Here is a 20,711-nt window from a genome sequence, read left to right as displayed (position 1 = left end):
GTTAGAAGATAGAACTTAACATTTTATCGCTATCTGCCCGAGATTGATGCAAGTGCGAAATGGCTCACGAATGAGTTATTATCGGGGAAAGAAATGTTGAGAATACAAAAATGGTATAGACCAGGGATGGCGAACCTTTTTTTGAGACGTGGGTCAAATTTTGTTCATTTTTTTTTTTTAGTACTAGCTCTTGGGTCACTAATGCCCATTTGCACAAGAGTTAAGTTTAAAAATTTTAAACTGAATATTTTCAAAACTAAACATCTTTAAAATTCAGTTGGCTTAACGGGTAAAACGGGACGAAACAAGTGCTATGGAAGTCTCTTTTTTACAAACATACATAAATGAACAAAACCTTACAAAAGTGTGTTTTATCTAAAGAAAAATCTAAATATGGTTATTTGCTTTGGGTTAGCGATTTTTTTAATAAACAAAATATGAGTAAAATTATACATTTTATTTGATATTTTGTAAACACTTTTGCTTTATTTCAAATACTACAAAAGCATTTGTCGTCATTTGCGTTTTAGAACTGAAATGATCAAACTAAAGGTTATAGATAGCATTTAAATTGCTTTTGTGTCAATGCGTGATTGAAAAAAATGCAGATAGAATATAAATTACCCCTTACAATTCGAAAATCTAACTCAACCCGCGTAAACAAACAAATGGTTGCCTAATTGTGGGTCAGTGAAAAAGCTTGCGCGGGTTAGTGTCTGACCCGCGGGTCATAGGTTTGCCAACACTGGTATAGACTGTTTTCCCTGCCAAATTATTGTTTTCAAGCCAAAAGAATAAAATTTCTTCTGATACAGAAAAAGTCTAGATGGACATTCTGATGAGTACATACAGTCTGGGGGTGTTGAATTATTCAGAACAATAGCTTAATGAGGCGATAATTTGTCTGGCAAGGATTCTGCCTTTTAAGGGCAGCCTAAAAGCATGGAAATAAGACAAATAGACGTACCAATCCAGTGGGTTTGGCTAGAGGCGAAAATTTCCATGTGCCACTTTTTACTACGTCATAGCAAAAGCCATTACTCCATAATAATGGCTGAGAGGCCATTCAAACTATGATATAGCCTCTTGAAGAACCACGGCATACTTCCTGAATTTTCATCCATTATCAGAGGTTGTTTCCAGCAGTTTGGTGTGGAATATTTGACTTCAAATTTTGTTTCTGTCACACGCTCAGCAAGGGTAGTGTAGATGATGAATGGAAGAGGCCTCAATGGACTTATACATAGAAGGAAAGCCTCGCCTCAAATGGTTGCTGAATTTAAAAAATATTTTGCAAAGGAATCGGAGGGAAAGATTGGCAAATGAGAGAGCCTTCTTCGAGTGGATTGAAGCGACCCAGACTCTTAAGAACCATATCGCCGTACAGATGTAGTTGGAACCTTGGATATGAAAATAGTTTTTATAATTTGATTTGCCAGTTTTTGTTTATGTGTGTATGGTCAGCATAATTTAAAGAAAAATGCGGAAAGTTCGAATTTGAGTTTTCGAATCGATGCTACAATATGAATTTATTCAAGTGATTTTTCAGTTATTTTCACTTTTTTCATTTCAAACATCTTATGCTCGTTACATTCTTGTAGATCTACAATCGCGTGCAAAAGTTTCGTGTCAAACGTTTTTTTAATGAATAACTCACATATAAAAAGTTGTAAAGGAAAGATGAATTATGGCGAGAAAAGAAATACTTGTATTGTTCTAGAAACAAGGAACCCTAAACTAATTGTAAACAAGGAATAACAAGTAAATAAGTCCCAGATTTATTTTGGTACTTCATACCAAACAATATTCATAGAAAATAGGCCCGAATCTATAAGTCTCTCGTATTTTCCCAAAATGTATAAACACAAACGCGTTTTAAGGCAGTTTAAGGTAAGGAAATTGAGGTTGAGCTTTTCTCCAAAGTGAGAATCCAAAATGAAAATCAGTTGAACTGAAAATGGCATTTTTACTGAAAAAGTTGTATTTATTTTTAGCGATTTTCCAATATAGTTTTAAGAACTTTTCTTTACGTGGATTTGCATTCTGAGAAAATCTTGCGGTTGTTTTGCTCTTGCAGATCTTTTAATGCTCCCAACAGTTCTCTGCTGTTTTACTCAGCAGGATTTTAAATCACTTATTGTTACACATAAATACCTTTTTGTTGAATAAATTAAGTAAAAAAAGTAGAAAGAAAGCATTGTACTTAACTTTTATCAATTCTTCAGCTTGCTGCATCCCAGCCGTTATTTACCATAAAGTGGAACAACGCTAGATGAATTAGATAATAAATTTATATAATATATAATCTATTATTTCAGCAACGCAACTGCAATTCATTTTAAATTCCTGTCAAGGATCTGCTAAGCCAAATTCTGCGAATAAAGTTGTTTTTGGGGCAGCGCATTCAAAAAAATAAATTAAAAAATTAGTTAGAAAATTATCTCCTATTAAAACTCAAGATAGGAATTTTTGCAAATAAAATCTAGGTTTACAAAGTTTACTTTGTGATAGATGTACATTTTGCTTTAATTTATCGGATGGTTGTATTAAATTAAATATGTTGGTTTTCAAATTAGAGAAGATTTTTGTAAAGCTTTTAAAAATTTATTATCTCAAAATTTTTTCTACCTCTATGCCTTAGCTCTGGACCAACAATGTAAAAACTAGTTATTATTTGATTAGATAGAATTTCGAGAATTTTATTCAAGTATGTTTAAGATCACAGTTATGAAATTAGTTAATAAATTAAAATAACTTGAAAAATACTTTATTCTTTCAAGGCTTTATTTCTTGAAAACTCCATTTCAAAAGAAATAATAAAGATAAAAATAAATTAATTATTTAGATTGCGTGTTTACTAAATAATTTGAGATAAGTGTACAAGATTGCAGCACTGATAACTTTTAAATAGCGGCGCATTCTATAGGAGTACATGGCAACTATCAGAATCTACCTAGTTCACTTGCTTGTCGCTAGATAGCATTCACCTTCAGTTTTCACCTAATTGCTGTTGGTTAGCTTTGAATATTGCAATAGCTTAATATTGGTTTCAAATTTAAGGTTTAGGTATTTACCGATAGTAAATAAATATTCTTGGAACCTGTATATTAAAAGATTAAAGTTGCGTTTAAAATTATTTAAATAATTATTATATAAATAATGAATTTCATATCTGTAATACCTATAACATCTGTAAAAAAATCTGTTCCCGTTGATACATTATTTTGTAACAACCGATTAATATAAATAGATACTTCTTTCATATTAGTAATATGCAAGAGAAATTAGATTATACTTTCAGTTTAATTCTCTATTCATTATTAAACAGCCCATAGCTTTTTTAAAATTTATTAAACACTATAAATAAAGGATTTAATCAAGCACAGTTAGAGTTAATATCATGCTTGCTTTTTTAAATAACATTTAATAAATTTTACGAAAAAATAAATAAATAAACGTAAATCTCATAATAGCACAGATAAATTTTGTACTGATTTTATTGAAATTATTGATTACCGAAAGTGATTTTCTAAATTAAATTGCAACTATTTGAAACTGTTTAATCTTTAATCTGAAATTTAATTCAATTGAGTGTTTAAATTCTCGGCCAAATTAGGTTATTTTTTTAAAATATAAATTTGATTTATAAAGTGCAAAATATGGCAGTAATTCATTCCTGATCGTCACCAGTGGAATCTTTCCAATCAACATGTGCTCCTTCATTTACTGGATGCAAAGGATCACAGAACGGGATTCTTGGTTCTGTTGGAAGACAATTTTTCGCCACGAGTGTTGCAGTTACCTGGAGGAAATATTAATAACTTATTCAAGGTAGTAGAGATTTTTTGAATTGTAATCTTAATTATGTATAGATATTGTGTTGAACCCTCCCCAAGTGTGGGGCAATTCATTTAGCCAAGTTTTAGGAAGTATCGATTCTTCATTTTTTTTAAGGCACCTTTTCACCTTAACTGGACCAACCCTAATTCTTAATTATGCTAAAATTTAGTCTTTTTCATATCAATTAAAAATTTTAAAACCGACCAACAAATGTTCTATTTTCTATTAAAAATTCAGATATGTCATTTGAAATTATGGGATCTGTTATTTAAAATAATCTATATAGCGATGTAAAACCAGCGACATATTATACAATTTTTTTATAAATTTTATTTTAAAATATATCTCGAAAAGACTAGGTAGGTAAGCTGGTTAGTCTTTCAGTCGGGGCATTGACGAACCCTTTCGTAGCATTGTGGAATAATGATGAGTACCAGCTACGAATGAATGGAGTGCACCTGTGTATTCCCAAGAGTGGATGATGGAAACACCTACAAGAAGATGGTGAAAACGACGTGTTTTACGCGCATAACTTTATTAAATTAGGGCAATAGCCAAACAAGGTTTAGATTATTCACATGATTGTATGAAACGTTTAGGGCCATTGCAGGCAGAGGAATCACATGCCTCGGTACGGATAAACTGTTTCATCTTTTGCCAAAATGAGGGAAGGGTATTGCACGCATTATGAAAGTGCGAAGGCATGTATGGCTCTGAGTTCCACGTTTTGACTCTCATTCCTTACTATTCCTTCTGGAAGGTTCTCATCAGACTTCTGATTAAAAAGAAAGAACTAAAGAAGGTTCTCATCTAGGGGGATTTTGGATCAAAGTGTTGGGCTTTCTTGCTAACTAACAAACATCCTCTTCGGAATCTAAAATATTCTATTCCATTGTTCCATAGTTATCCATAGTTCATAGTCGCATGGAAGCCTAATCAAACGAGTCAGTGTCCCTCACGTATTAATGGTGGCCCAGGTAATAAAATTGTGCAATGACCGCTTTCAGCTCATGACACATATTAAGCTCATGTTTTCCTAACCTCGGAGTGTCCGCTTGGCAGACCAATCAAACTGTCGGTCTAAGTAAAGCAAATCTATCGGGAAATGTTACTTTTATGGTTTTATCATATCCCCCTTATCATTGCCCATTGATGTTACACTACAACAGAGCCTTGATCTGCTGCGGAACCAGCTGATATTTGATGCAAGTGCTACTTATTTTTTTCCATCTCGTCAAAACCTGGCTCAAACGATTAGCCTTTACTTCCCTATTTTTTCCCTTCAAGGTTAAGGATCAATTAACAATTTCACTAACAAGATAATTCAAATATCAATTACCCGATGGTCCAATGTTTTCTCGATTTTGGTGACGTATAAAGTTTTTGTGACGTAATGAGTACTTTTCAAAAATCCTGCAACTTTTTTTTCACTGTCCTGATTTTGAGGAGTTTCAAATCTAAACTTTGGGTGAGATACCAAGTATCGGCCATCTCTTTTTCGTCCTTCATGCGATGGTTCTACAGCAGCAGCGTCCTCATATGGTAAGGAATCGGCAGTTCCTTCCAAGCTGGCCGTTGATCTATATTCAAAAACGTTTAAAAATTCACATAAATTGAGATATTCGTTAGTAAAACATTTCTTCTAAATCACTTTTAATAATTGTAAGGGTATACCGATATTTTGGTTTAGAATAATCTTTTGTTTTCTCTTTAGAGGTCGCTGGAGAGAAGAAAAATGGAAGTATATCCTGGCAAATAAATTTATTAAATAAAAAAAATAAGGTTTCAGGTTTACAACCCATTTCTCTTTTATAACTTACTGATGGCATCTTTAGGAATCAAGGGTTCGTAACGTAAAAGCAAAAAAGTGCTAGGATTCTACGACTCTTTCAAATCTGTTAAGAATACGATCCTTTGAAGATGAAGGAATCGTTGCCTTTATCCAGATAGAAAGTCCGACCAATGATAGAAGAAATTAGCTTTGGAAACTTTTTTGCAGCTCGGGGGGAATGCGAGAGCAGTAGACTTGAGAGACAGTGACTGGCTTTTTTCTAAGTTCTTCTGGGCTTGTTCGGATCGCAAATATCCAGGAAGACATTATCAGAAAATTGATCAGCAATAAAGAAAAAGTTAGATTATTTTTAAGCTTCCACAGTCGGGTACAGTTTCGCGAACTGCAAACTGAATACTAGCCTAAGGCGAAACCAAATTAAAAAATTATTAATCACCTCTTGTAGTTAACAGAACCAAAAAGTTCTAACTAAAACGAGTAAACTGTAGCTATTATAATGCAAGCCTGCTGCAGTAATTGGCACCGTGGTTGTCTTAAATGAAATTGTTAACTTATTTAAATAAGGAATCATTTTTGATGGGAGGTTTTATTGCAGTTATGCATTACTCTTTTGAAATTTTTATGTTATTTTAATTAAATAGTAAAAAAGTAGGATTTTCAAAAAGGTACTTTACAGACAACGAATTCTGTAGATTTTATAATATAACAATGGTAGGTTCAGTTGCTAATTTTTTGAATTTGGTTGGTATATACCATTTGTTTTTAAATTAAGACACTTTAATATATCAGGGATTTTTCAGTACACTGTGGACTTGGACAGTGTTGGTGACGAATTTCTAAACTGTGAACTGTTCATATGCAGTCCCTTAACACCTTACCTACTATTTAATATAATTATTAGAAACATTTTTGAATTCTATACAATTTACTCAGGCGCCACGATAGCCGAGAGGTGAAACTTGCAAAGTTAATATGTGTTGTGGTACTGGGTTTGATTTCCCGGTCTTAGGCCTTGGATTTTATTTAATGGTTAATATGAGAACTTCGTAGGAAAGTATGATTCCTAATCGCCTTTTTCCAAAACATCTAGTTGGTAGTTAGAAGTAAAGCCAGCCTGGAAAAAGGCATTACTTAACATTTTCCTTTACAACGCCAGGTAGAATTAAGAACGCTAAGTACAACTAACTCGTATAACTAATCAAACAGAAAGTAGATAGTGTATCAAATCTTAGATTTTTGTGAATTATGCATTAATACGTAATTACCTAACTGAAGGTAGTTCAGAAATTTTAGTTGGTTCAATGAATAGTGCCTTCTCATGAATATACATTTCATCCATGTTGTTTTCCAGTTCATTTAAAGCTTCATGATGTGCTGCCTCTAAACATGGAGGTTTAGGACCGTAAGCGGTCACACAAATTGGATGTCTGGTCACCTTCTTCGTCGTCTAAAATAAAAATTGTTATTATGAAAAGCAAATTAGCCTAAGGGAAACTGCATTTTTCTCTCAAATTAAAATGAATATGGCTGAATTGGTGACCCAGCCTACAAGGTCTCTTTTAATTAGAAATTACTGAACAGCTGTAAACTTGTGATAAGATTACTCCTTTATAATTGAATCAAAATGTTTATTATTCAACTCTTATAGAAATGTCTCACCGGATACTTAACTAAATTATACTTATCTAGATTATAAAACTATTTTTTTCATCATGACCTGCAGTTCACTAGTCCAGCATGATAAGCATTTCCTTGCACAAGTCATTCTAAATTTTATTGCTTGACCGAATGTAAGTACGATAATATAATGGACAATATGACTGTCTAACCTCAACGTAGATAGTTTCTGTAGCTGTGATGGTCTCCCGTTGGAATGGTTTAGGCACTTCAGGTAGATGTAATTGAGGAAGTTCAGGTAAGTGAAACTGTGGAAGACTAATGTGTGGAAATGAAAACTGAGGTAATGGAATATGAAAAGGAGGTAAGGAAAATATTGGCTTATGAGTGTTCACTTCTTCAGGATGCTTGTCTTCTTCATGGACCACATCCTTAATTCCATCCATGGTACTGTCTTCATCAGCTGCGTACTCTCGTTTTTGTACATCACATAGAACTCCCACTGATTTTAACATTAATATTGCACATCCAATCATAAAAATCTTCTGTAAGTGATTCATTGTCTGCAACAAACCGAATAAAGTTTTTGTAATTAACACCAGAAGACCGGAATGGATACTAGCGCTCTGCCAGTGGTCCAGTAATGAGCAATTAGCTGATATACATTGACAGCGAAGAAGAAATCAACCCAGTGGCCGACTTACTCTACACTATTTCACTGTTGAATACTTGAATGGGCGATTGGCTTCTTATGTCTAGAGAGTTAATTGCAAATTATGATGAGGAATGTTGGTGAAGATGCACGAGGAGGGGTTAGGAATTTGCAAAAACGTGTTCCGATTAGATCATTGATGAATGGTATCTGAAGATCAGAATGGATTATCATCTCATATTGGATTCATAAAGAGGAGCATTAGTTGTTCAAAGAAGTATTTTTGATTAAATAGACTAGAGGCGGTTACAAGGTTCAGGTGAGCCCAACGATTGAAATCCGTAGGTAGTACTTTATGGTTTACAGTTAGTTTTTAGCTTTTGTCACATAAGAACATCACTGTATCAATTCATGGACAAATTTCATAACCATTCTCTTACTCTTAGAAGCCAGATCTGAAGAAAAGAAAAATGAAATAAAAATGAAAACTGAAGTTAACTGTCTCTCTTATTTCTCCTAATAAGTTATTAATTTTTTGCAAAACTGAATTTTATTGAATTTGATTAATTATTTATTGATTTAACATTAGCTACTTATGCGATATTGCCAACCTGTTGAAATCGTTCTTTGTTCTGACGTGGAACTTCGGAGGAGTGTTTTAAAGGGAAAGTTAGAGGTATTTTCAGGAAAATCGTTTAACCAGTTTCAGGTTTTGCGCGATTTTTCATTTTGGTGACGTTCAATTAGTAAACCCAGAGAGGCATCCCGAGAGAGAACATCACTAAAAATGTTTTTTCTGTACTTAAACATTAATTACTTACTGGTGAACACGGTATAAAGAATTTGACCACTGGTTTTGTGAACAATGTAGCTAATAAACGAGAAGTTTATCCAAAATGTTTTGTGCTTTAAAGATAAAAACCACAGTTTTTTGTTTATTTACTTTAAGGTTCAAATAATATTTAAAACAAAAAAAATCAAAAATATTTTACTTACTCGACGGTAGGTATATTTTAGCTATTACCTTCAGCAGCTCTTGGGATGGGAAGTAGTTAACTTGGTGGTATACTAAGAACTGACCATTCAGTATGTCCTAAACCTTCGAAGAAATGTTTCCTTTCACTTTAAGCTCCATTAAGAGCTAAAAGGTTGGATTTAGGGAGATCTGTTCGAAAATGGGTCTGTTAACCTCTTCATACCTGGGCTTTCATCCATTCGCTTTCATGCACCCTACATAGAATTCCAGCAAGATTACTTTCAAAAGGAATGTCTCTGGAAATGGAGATACCGTTAAACTTTTAAATAGAATCCACATTATTTAAGCATTATAGAAATTAACTATTTAAATAGTCTAAAGAACCTTAATGAGCAGAAGAGTGTATAAATTAAATCTTTTTGAGACATTTTCATTGTTTATGTTACTTTTTCTTACTTTCATGAGAAGAAAGAAATTTTGCAATACAGTCAAACTTTAGAAATAAAATCTTCCTTGGTATTACCTATTTTGATTAAATAACATACTGTGATTGTTGACAAGTAAAAACAGATTATCTCAAAAAACTTCTGCGAGGAGGATTATAAATGGGCCCGGAACCACTGCACTACTCCTTTTACTTTCAGACAAAATTTATCAACAATTTTCACTTTCATCCATCAATTCGCAAAAAATCAAAATTTAACTTATTTTAATTTATTTTGTTTTTGAATTGGCCGACAATTCAAACGTTTATAACTCATTCCCTTCATTTCGGATTTTAATGAAATCTTAACCGAATCGTAGAGAATAGATAGCTCTATTAATGGTATAAATAGCATTACTCAAGTCTCAATAGTTAATGTGATATGGAAGGTTATAATTTGATGGTTTCTGTATTCGTTCAAAATTTCCTACTCTTATATCTCTCTTGGTATTTATCACATCTCAATGAATTCTTCACCGAAATGTAGAGAAATGTTTTCTGTACAGCTGGTATAAATAGCATTTTTCTACCTGTAGCAGTAAATGAGATATAGAAAGTTAAATTTTCAATCTTTTCGATCTCAGTTTTGTAACTTGTACCAAATTCAAACGTTTATATCTCATTCCCTTCTTTTCGGATTTTAATGAAATCTTTACTGAATCGTAGAGAATAGATAGCTCTATAAATGGTATAAATAGCATTGTTCAGGTCTCAATAGTTAGTATGATATGGAAGGTTATAATTTGATGGTTTCTGTATTCGTTCAAAATTTCCTACTCTTATATCTCTCTTGGTATTTATCACATCTCAATGAATTCTTCACCGAAATGTAGAGAAATGTTTTCTGTACAGCTGGTATAAATAGCATTTTTCTACCTGTAATAGTAAATGAGATATAGAAAGTTAAATTTTCAATGTTTTCGATCTCAGTTTTGTAACTTGTACCAAATTCAAACGTTTATATCTCATTCCCTTCTTTTCGGATTTTAATGAAATCTTTACTGAATCGTAGAGAATAGATAGCTCTATTAATGGTATAAATAGCATTACTCAAGTCTCAATAGTTAATTTTAATGTGATATGGAAGGTTATAATTTGATGGTTTTTGAATTCGTTCAAAATTTCCTACTCTTATATCTCTTTTGGTATTTATCACATTTCAATGAATTCTTCACCGAACTGTAGAGAAATGCTTTCTGTACAGCTGGTATAAATAGCTTTTTTCTACCTGTAATAGTAAATGAGATATAGAAAGTTAAATTTTCAATGTTTTCGATCTCAGTTTTGTAACTTGTACCAAATTCAAACGTTTATATCTCATTCCCTTCTTTTCAGATTTTAATGAAATCTTTACTGAATCGTAGAGAATAGATAGCTCTATAAATGGTATAAATAGCATTGTTCAGGTCTCAATAGTTAGTATGATATGAAAGGTTATAATTTGATGGTTTCTGTATTCGTTCAAAATTTCCTACTCTTATATCTCTCTTGGTATTTATCACATCTCAATGAATTCTTCACCGAAATGTAGAGAAATGTTTTCTGTACAGCTGGTATAAATAGCATTTTTCTACCTGTAATAGTAAATGAGATATAGAAAGTTAAATTTTCAATGTTTTCGATCTCTGTTTTGTAACTTGTACCAAATTCAAACGTTTATATCTCATTCCCTTCTTTTCGGATTTTAATGAAATCTTTACTGAATCGTAGAGAATAGATAGCTCTATAAATGGTATAAATAGCATTGTTCAGGTCTCAATAGTTAGTATGATATGGAAGGTTATAATTTGATGGTTTCTGTATTCGTTCAAAATTTCCTACTCTTATATCTCTCTTGGTATTTATCACATCTCAATGAATTCTTCACCGAAATGTAGAGAAATGTTTTCTGTACAGCTGGTATAAATAGCATTTTTCTACCTGTAATAGAAAATGAGATATAGAAAGTTAAATTTTCAATGTTTTCGATCTCAGTTTTGTAACTTGTACCAAATTCAAACGTTTATATCTCATTCCCTTCTTTTCGGATTTTAATGAAATCTTTACTGAATCGTAGAGAATAAATAGCTCTATAAATGGTATAAATAGCATTGTTCAGGTCTCAATAGTTAGTATGATATGGAAGGTTATAATTTGATGGTTTCTGTATTCGTTCAAAATTTCCTACTCTTATATCTCTCTTGGTATTTATCACATCTCAATGAATTCTTCACCGCAATGTAGAGAAATGTTTTCTGTACAGCTGGTATAAATAGCATTTTTCTACCTGTAATAGTAAATGAGATATAGAAAGTTAAATTTTCAATCTTTTCGATCTCAGTTTTGTAACATGTACCAAATTCAAACGTTTATATCTCATTCCCTTCTTTTCGGATTTTAATGAAATCTTTACTGAATCGTAGAGAATAGATAGATCGATAAATGGTATAAATAGCATTGTTCAGGTCTCAATAGTTAGTATGATATGGAAGGCTATAATTTGATGGTTTCTGTATTCGTTCAAAATTTCCTACTCTTATATCTCTCTTGGTATTTATCACATCACAATGAATTCTTCACCGAAATGTAGAGAAATGTTTTCTGTACAGCTGGTATAAATAGCATTTTTCTACCTGTAACAGTAAATGAGATATAGAAAGTTAAATTTTCAATCTTTTCGATCTCAGTTTTGTAACTTGTACCAAATTCAAACGTTTATATCTCATTCCCTTCTTTTCGGATTTTAATGAAATCTTTACTGAATCGTAGAGAATAGATAGCTCTATAAATGGTATAAATAGCATTGTTCAGGTCTCAATAGTTAGTATGATATGGAAGGTTATAATTTGATGGTTTCTGTATTCGTTCAAAATTTCCTACTCTTATACCTCTCTTGGTATTTATTACATCTCAATGAATTCTTCACCGAAATGTAGAGAAATGTTTTCTGTACAGCTGGTATAAATAGCATTTTTCTACCTGTAATAGAAAATGAGATATAGAAAGTTAAATTTTCAATGTTTTCGATCTCAGTTTTGTAACTTGTACCAAATTCAAACGTTTATATCTCATTCCCTTCTTTTCGGATTTTAATGAAATCTTTACCGAATCGTAGAGACTAGATAGCTCTATAAATGGTATAAATAGCATTGTTCAGGTCTCATTAGTTAGTATGATATGGAAGGTTATAATTTGAAGGTTTCTGTATTCGTTCAAAATTTCCTACTCTTATATCTCTCTTGGTATTTATCACATCTCAATGAATTCTTCACCGAAATGTAGAGAAATGTTTTCTGTACAGCTGGTATAAATAGCATTTTTCTACCTGTAGCAGTAAATGAGATATAGAAAGTTAAATTTTCAATCTTTTCGATCTCAGTTTTGTAACTTGTACCAAATTCAAACGTTTATATCTCATTCCCTTCTTTCCGGATTTTAATGAAATCTTTACTGAATCGTAGAGAATAGATAGCTCTATAAATGGTATAAATAGCATTGTTCAGGTCTCAATAGTTAGTATGATATGGAAGGTTATAATTTGATGGTTTCTGTATTCGTTCAAAATTTCCTACTCTTATATCTCTCTTGGTATTTATCACATCTCAATGAATTCTTCACCGAAATGTAGAGAAATGTTTTCTGTACAGCTGGTATAAATAGCATTTTTCTACCTGTAATAGTAAATGAGATATAGAAAGTTAAATTTTCAATGTTTTCGATCTCAGTTTTGTAACTTGTACCAAATTCAAACGTTTATATCTCATTCCCTTCTTTTCGGATTTTAATGAAATCTTTACTGAATCGTAGAGAATAGATAGCTCTATAAATGGTATAAATAGCATTGTTCAGGGCTCAATAGTTAGTATGATATGGAAGGTTATAATTTGATGGTTTCTGAATTCGTTCAAAATTTCCTACTCTTATATCTCTCTTGGTATTTATCACATCTCAATGAATTCTTCACCGAACTGTAGAGAAATGTTTTCTGTACAGCTGGTATAAATAGCATTTTTCTACCTGTAACAGTAAATGAGATATAGAAAGTTAAATTTTCAATCTTTTCGATCTCAGTTTTGTAACTTGTACCAAATTCAAACGTTTATATCTCATTCCCTTCTTTTCGGATTTTAATGAAATCTTTACTGAATCGTAGAGAATAGATAGATCGATAAATGGTATAAATAGCATTGTTCAGGTCTCAATAGTTAGTATGATATGGAAGGTTATAATTTGATGGTTTCTGTATTCGTTCAAAATTTCCTACTCTTATATCTCTCTTGGTATTTATCACATCACAATGAATTCTTCACCGAAATGTAGAGAAATGTTTTCTGTACAGCTGGTATAAATAGCATTTTTCTACCTGTAATAGTAAATGAGATATAGAAAGTTAAATTTTCAATGTTTTCGATCTCTGTTTTGTAACTTGTACCAAATTCAAACGTTTATATCTCATTCCCTTCTTTTCGGATTTTAATGAAATCTTTACTGAATCGTAGAGAATAGATAGCTCTATAAATGGTATAAATAGCATTGTTCAGGTCTCAATAGTTAGTATGATATGGAAGGTTATAATTTGATGGTTTCTGTATTCGTTCAAAATTTCCTACTCTTATATCTCTCTTGGTATTTATCACATCTCAATGAATTCTTCACCGAAATGTAGAGAAATGTTTTCTGTACAGCTGGTATAAATAGCATTTTTCTACCTGTAACAGTAAATGAGATATAGAAAGTTAAATTTTCAATGTTTTCGATCTCAGTTTTGTAACTTGTACCAAATTCAAACGTTTATATCTCATTCCCTTCTTTTCGGATTTTAATGAAATCTTTACCGAATCGTAGAGAATAGATAGCTTTATAAATTCGTTCCAAAAGTCAGTGCCATATGTATGAACGACTAAGCCTAATTGTTCGTTTCTCTTTCCGACTTTCTCGGAAGGGAGAATTGCGAGCCAACTTGTTTTTTAATGGTTAACGAACAAGCAGCAATGTTCCTGTTAGTAGTACTGGACACAGATCTAAGTCTGGAGCAAACATTAGCTAGCAATGCTGTCTTTACTGATGTTCGCATTCAAGAAAATTAAGGAAGATAATTGCTTAGAACTGATTGAAAACTGCATAATTGGAGGTCACCAGTGAGTGGAGAAGACAGATTTGCTGTCGTAGGTTCGTAGAACAACAATGTGTATTTATTTGTCTTACTTGTCCAACTCTTATTTCTTCCTTTTTATAACTTATTTTTCTTTGTCAGAGTAACCAACGCTGTTGAATTTTAGGGGCGGTAGCTAATTCAAAAATAATGTTTAGATTGCAAAAAAAAACATTATTTGTGTGTAGCTGAATCGACAGTTGCGAGATAGCTGTAGGCCATTGTTTCATGAATTGAATGTAATAACTCTGGTTCAATACTTATTTTTAAGCTTGCTCTAAAACAAAAAGAATTAATGCCTAATTCATTCAGCGTAAAAAAATGAACAAAAATGATTTAATCTTATCCTTTAAAATGTTGGAGAGTTCAATCTAAATGTAGGCTAAAATATGTAAGAATATTCCAGATGAAATGACAATGATAAATTTAGGAAAATTGTTGCCTACTGTTGCTATGAGATGTGCACTGTAAAGGTATCTCGAAATGAATTTTATTTAGTAACTCAAGTGTTTTGTTTAGACTATGAAAGTGTTTAACAACAGAGTAAAGTCTGTGAATCTGCACAGGTGGGCTTCGAGGAGTGTTGAGTAGTAGTTGAGAGGCCGAGTTTAAAAAACATAATTCGGAGGAATTTAGTTTGCATTTTTTTGAATAGGTTAGACTGCTAAAGGATTAGGAAACAATGCTGAGACTAGATAATGGTAACGTAGAGCAGAGGCAGAAAATGTAAATTCTTTTGAATACCAATAGATGAAACCTAAAATATTTAAAGTATTACTGTTTATAAAAGATCAATTTGTGAATAGAAAGTTAGTTTATGAGCAAACAATACTCCAAGTCAAGTATAACATTGCAATGTGTGAGAGAAATATTATTAATGTTAGAGATATAAGGAATGAGAGAGTCTGGCGATAGATCTGTACAGAGTGCGATTTCTCTAAGCTTAAATATAAGTTATTGTTAACCGACCATCGGTAAATTGCATTTATATCTTATTGAAGAAGTAAATAACATGATTAAGAAAAATACAAGCAGTGAAGTGGAGAATGAATGAAGCAATTAGTGGAATAGGGGTAGGGAATAACGCTATGAGAGTGCTCGAGTGCAGTTTACACTCACTAGGGGATGTCTGGGCGTTGGTGCTTTACACTTTGGAGTAGAGCGAAGGGTATCTAGTAATAAAGTTGATGAAGTCGGCGCCGCCGTTGGTTAGAGGGATAAATTCATGAGGAGCGCTTGATGTTCTCGCAACCTCTACTATATAATCACTGTCTTCTAACCAAGTTGGTTGGACGTTGGATGTACACACAACAACAACAATACACAAAAGGTTGTGGTAGTAAGGAGCGAACTCTGCCTTCTTAGAGTCACAACACTTGTCGTTAGTATTCTTCCTTGTATACAAATTAAGCATTAAGAAACGCCTTAAAGTGTGATCACTAGAGCTTTCTGCTTCCTAGCCAAGCGAGAAGAACACCCTGATGGCCTCAGTTGATGATGATGAGGGTTGATGATGCTTTCACGGCTTAATTTAGAGAGGATTACTTGCCTCTACTAACACTGCACTTATTTACTTTTTCCCTTTTTCTTTAAGGTAATTTGTTTTTTCTTTTTTAGGAGAAAAATAATGTTGCATTTTCTCTTGGCTATTCATTTGATTTGAAAAAGTTGGAACCATCTTACCATATCTCGATTATTCCAAGGGATCTGATTTAATGGAACATCCGTTTTAACTTCCATAAAAAAAACTAAAAATCGTATGGCATACTATTACGACTTTCCCTTAATAGTTTGCACAATTATTTTAATGTAAAATTTGCCTCAATAGTTGCAGGTGGTAGATTAAAGATAGGTGTATCTTAAGGTTAGCCAAAGACAGCGCTATTTAATATTTTTGTCGAGTTTCGAAAAAGTTATTATAAACGAGGTTAACTAACTTAAAATAACTTTTAAGCTTTAAGTTAGATAAAAGGTAGAAATAAAACTCTCGGTACTTTTGGAAAGAGAAATATTTTTATCCAGAAACAGATATCTACTTCTTTACTAATAGATATGAGTGTTTTTAAATCAGAGTAACTAGAAGAGACGAATGCGATAAGGAGATATGAAGGAAGGAAGGGGTAAGCACTTCTATCGGTGTGTTGTATATAGATTTAGGATGAGCAGGTGAAATTAGTAGGTAAATAGACGCAAGTAATGAATTAGATTTAAATTGTAATGTTCAGGTTAGCCACTGAACATACAGAAACGTAAGTAAATGTCGTTTGCTGGAAGGTAAAAGCCGTCTCCAAAAATAGATTAAAGTTTAAAGAAATTCATTGAAGCCATATTTAACCTAGGTTTGCAACACCATAGGGCGCAACTAATCTGTGAGATTAATGACCCCCCAATAGCTGTAAATTTCATCAAAAATGTTTTGGAAACGTATGGAAAATTTCAGTTTAAGTTTTTCTTTAAAAAAAAAAACTCGTAAAGTGGAAGAGAACATTAATGTGAATAGAGAAATCAGTGATCCCTAATTTTGGAGGTGCATATTTATGAATGAATGTGTGAGATGTTTTATTAGCATTATCCAAGACATTTTTTACGCATTGATGCCCACCATGTTCAGAAGAGCATGAACCATCTCCGAACGTTTCTGTCCGACGTTGTCACCAACTATACCAGGCAAACGCCATAAAATATTATGGCTCCCTCGTCTAACACTAGAAGTAGGTTTTTTATCTGACAATTTGGTTACTTTATCTGTACATACGCGCTCAAAATCATCCGCATCTTGATCTTCTAAAAATTAAAAAAAAAAGAAGCTTGTTTAGTGTCCGAATCATCTTCTCTTTCTTCTATTCAATATTATTCAACAAAGGACACTAGTTGCAAAAATAGTCAATAAGTAGAAAACTGTCTTTTAAATGATAATATGTACTTTGTAAAACAGTTTTTGATAAGAAAACTTGAAAAATGTCAATACCCAAAGAATAAGACCATCGGGCGCAACTAATCCGACAAATTACGCGGACGCTAAGTAACACCAGATAAATCAGAGTAAAACACCGACAGGCCGTTTGGTTAGAAGAAGGTAAAAGAGGGAAGCTACTGAGGGCCATGGCTCATTCAAAGAAATACCTGAGTTGCTATCAATAAGAAAATGCCCTCCTCATCTCACAGATTAAATGTGCCCGATGGAGGGTAAATAAGAACATCTAGAGAACTGAAAGAATCATTAAGTAGAGTAAATGACCGATTTGGGTAACCAAAACTATTGCTAATATCTTCTAAAGGTAAATAATCGCGAACTTCGTTTCTGAAATCTGCAACGATTACAATACATCCTCTTACATGGTTTAAGAGAAATAAACAATTAATTTTTTAATGCAATCCGCACTCTATTCTTGTCATAAGAGTTAAGTACAAAGATAGAAATATTTACATTAATTTATGTTAGTTCTTTTAAGTTGAGATAATTGGTGCAAATAGGCAGTTGTAATTGAAATAGGTTGACAAAAGAGAATACAGCTTCGCACGGTTTTTATTACGAATCAAACCGCTGATTGCTTTAATGAGAGGTAGGAAGCGATGATTACCATCAGAGCTGTAGTTGATGCTGTTAGCTGTAAGTGTTGCGTGAAGCTGTAGAAGAGTTGAATGTACTGTATGCACCACAAGTAGCTACCTTTTTTCTATTAAATCAGCTGGCTATCATCTTACTGAGAAGGTCAATCATCAGCTGACTAGCCAGTATGTCAATGGGTCAGACATTCTTCTTCATACAAAACCAGTGACTAGCATTTTTTACCACCATGCAATCATCCAACTATGAATATTAGAGTAACAATAACAACAACTTAACTATAGCAGTGGTATTTCTCTCTAGCACTACCCCCTCTCATCTAACGAACAAAATATTACTCCAACTGGAAACGTCAGCTCAGTGAACAGGTGGGGAGCGATACTAAGCACGCAATTCCTACCTAATATCAGTTCTGACATAATTCTAACGTTGTCGGTGTTTACCTTAGTGATAATAGAATTCTTTACTTTATTTATTTTTATTTTTACTTTTCAAACACTAATTTGTTATTCATGGACTACAACTAGCGACACCTGCACGAGGTGTTTTTTATTCTGGAATTATCAGCAGCAGGTAATCTAAGTTTTTTTATATTGTTTAATAATTTTTTTGTTTAAATAATACTAAATTTGGCATTAAAATTGAATTTTAAATTACAAACTAGTGTTGTTTAGATAAATTTAAAATTATTTTCCCCTGATTTTTAAATTAAAAATTTATAACACTTTTGCTTATAAGGACCCAATGTTTTACAAACTAGCAATTTGCAGAAAGAAAAAAAAGATACTTGTAAATATGTGCATCTGTACATCGACGAAAATTAAAGAATAATATCTCTTTCCAAAAAATTGCTAAAAACTACAAAAATCTTTCTTCCTGGGTACTGAGTTACTATAGTAACCGATTAATAAAAACTCAACCGAATGTAAACAGTTAACGAAATATATATTTCTGAGAGTGGCTTTGACAAAATTAAAACATCTAGAAGTATTTATTTGAATTTTTTTCGTCCAGAAAAATGTTCAATTGAGGGCACTTCTGTGGGAGGGGTTTGATTAGGTTTATTTCTGTACAGTCAGACAGTCACTCTAGTCGAATTGTTGGTCCTGTTGCCCATGTGTGGATTAAATGAGTTGCTAAAATATTCTGGTGTTTGAAGGAAATGGAGTGGCCAGAAATGCGAATTTCCTCTGTTTATTATCATTATTAGCTTTACTCTATTTCTACAAAAACCAGTTGAACTAACTCTTTAAGAACATTTTTTTATACTTTAGTAACGACTAATTGGGGAATTTGATTTTAGGTAAGTACCCGGTGAAGTAGTTTTTTGCGATTTTTTTCTCTTAAGAATTCTTTGTTACAAAACTTGAATTACCTAAAAGAAACGTGTACCAATTTTTTATTTATTTATTTTTTTTTAACCTTAAAAATAAAAATGGATTCTATGTATCGTTTACCTGAATAAATAAATTAAATAATCATTTTAAAAAACATATTCCTTAGAGCTAATTATAGTGCTCTCTGAATGAGACCTGCGAAGCTAATATGTAATTGTGATACTGGGTTCGATTCCCGGTTTTAGGCCTTGGATTTTATTTAATAGTTAATAAAAGAAATTTTCAGTAAAGTATGTTTGCTAGTCTCCTCCGTCCTCGACACCTAATTGGTAGTTGGACGTTAAGCCCTGTCTGAAAAATAGGCCTGAATAGTGGCTCTCTGAAAGTTGGTGCCTCGGGCGGTTGGTTGCCCTTCGTACGACCCAGCCTCCATCTCTAAATGGGTCTGCCATTTGGGTTTATCGAACCCACAGGCAATCTCTGTCCCATCTTATCCACTCTCTCACATATTCACACAGTTTTACATATTCACATTCGTCACAAGCCCCAACACTTCAGGAAGCTGATATCTTAGGTCTTAGTCGATTAGGCTTCATCAAGCTAAGCTACTTCTCAAACTGGACTCTACAGGAATCGAGCCATTTCTTTTCAGTAAAAGTGGTAGGCAGATAGGTTTTCTGAAATTGGTAATTACTGAGTACATCATTTTATTTGTTTGTTACATCACTAACCATCATACAAAGATGTCCTGCGCCCAACAGGATTTTAAAAACCTTCTAGAATTCACTTTTAATGGAAAAATCAGGAAAAAACACTTTCGAATTTTCTTACTAGTTATTTCAGTTTGGTTATTTACTTCAACCATTTAGCTAATTTTCAGCCAAATTTGATGTGAAGAGCATCACTTTGCTGTATGTTACAGACTTTGTTTGACTTATGAGATTCCTCCAATTGGTAGACACGCCTCCAATTAACAGCCAAATGTTTCAAATAAAATTTATAGGTTTGTAGTTAGTACCACAAGAATACAGAAGGAACATGAGGCACCCATCTAGAGAATCTGTAAAATCTCGAACCTATTCGTACTTTTACGACATATTAGGTTTGTGAAAAATGTTCAAAATTGAGAAAGGCATGTATTAAAGACTCCTGCATGAAGGAAATAATGTTATTAAAGTTTTTGCGGGCGGCGTGTTAGGTTTTTCAAAAATGGGAATTTGGTAGTACATTAATCAAACTCGATACCGTTTAGTACTATTCTCACTTCAGATACTTAACTTTCTGACCGAAATCCATCATCCTGATGAAATCCAA

The 20,711-nt window shown here is 32.6% G+C and overlaps 2 protein-coding genes across 5 annotated transcripts in view; one reads left to right on the top strand and one right to left on the bottom strand.

The window, feature by feature from the left end:
• Nucleotides 1-3,346: 3,346 nt before the first annotated feature.
• Nucleotides 3,347-18,386, bottom strand: LOC141449175 (uncharacterized). 3 transcript variants are annotated; one of them, XM_074118315.1, is made up of 5 exons: nucleotides 17,920-18,386; nucleotides 7,462-7,812; nucleotides 6,898-7,079; nucleotides 5,180-5,420; nucleotides 3,347-3,802 (listed from the first exon to the last, which is right to left on the bottom strand). In XM_074118315.1, the coding sequence occupies exons 2-5, from the start codon at nucleotides 7,807-7,809 to the stop codon at nucleotides 3,671-3,673; spliced, it is 903 nt and encodes a 300-aa protein (XP_073974416.1). In that variant the 5' UTR covers nucleotides 7,810-7,812; nucleotides 17,920-18,386; the 3' UTR covers nucleotides 3,347-3,670. The 3 variants fall into 3 exon arrangements, with proteins under 3 accessions (XP_073974416.1, XP_073974417.1, XP_073974415.1); XM_074118316.1 differs by having other exon boundaries at nucleotides 18,163-18,385; XM_074118314.1 differs by having other exon boundaries at nucleotides 18,074-18,383.
• A 94-nt stretch (nucleotides 18,387-18,480) lies between these two features.
• Nucleotides 18,481-20,711, top strand: part of LOC141449176 (uncharacterized) — a 54,848-nt gene continuing 52,617 nt past the window's right edge. Inside the window, exon 1 of one of the 2 annotated variants that reach the window (XM_074118317.1) lies at nucleotides 18,481-18,633. The gene's annotated coding sequence lies outside the window, so the exon portion shown is untranslated. Of the gene's footprint in view, nucleotides 18,634-19,160; nucleotides 19,364-20,711 lie in introns of those variants that run through there. The other variant, XM_074118319.1, reaches the window with a different exon arrangement.

Source organism: Rhodnius prolixus, unplaced genomic scaffold, assembly GCF_049639745.1.
Source record: "Rhodnius prolixus isolate KJV_2025 unplaced genomic scaffold, Rpr scaffold_2, whole genome shotgun sequence".
NCBI lineage: Eukaryota > Metazoa > Arthropoda > Insecta > Hemiptera > Reduviidae > Rhodnius > Rhodnius prolixus.
Note: the sequence above shows the minus strand (reverse complement) of the source record. Positions and strands in the feature narration are given on the sequence as shown.

Coding starts and splice junctions, on each gene's coding strand:
- LOC141449175 (XM_074118314.1), bottom strand. Junction 7,080..7,461: donor CAGAAACTATCTACGTTGAG/GTTAGACAGTCA, acceptor TTTTTATTTTAG/ACGACGAAGAAGGTGACCAG. Junction 3,803..5,179: donor AGAAAACATTGGACCATCGG/GTAATTGATATT, acceptor TATTTCCTCCAG/GTAACTGCAACACTCGTGGC.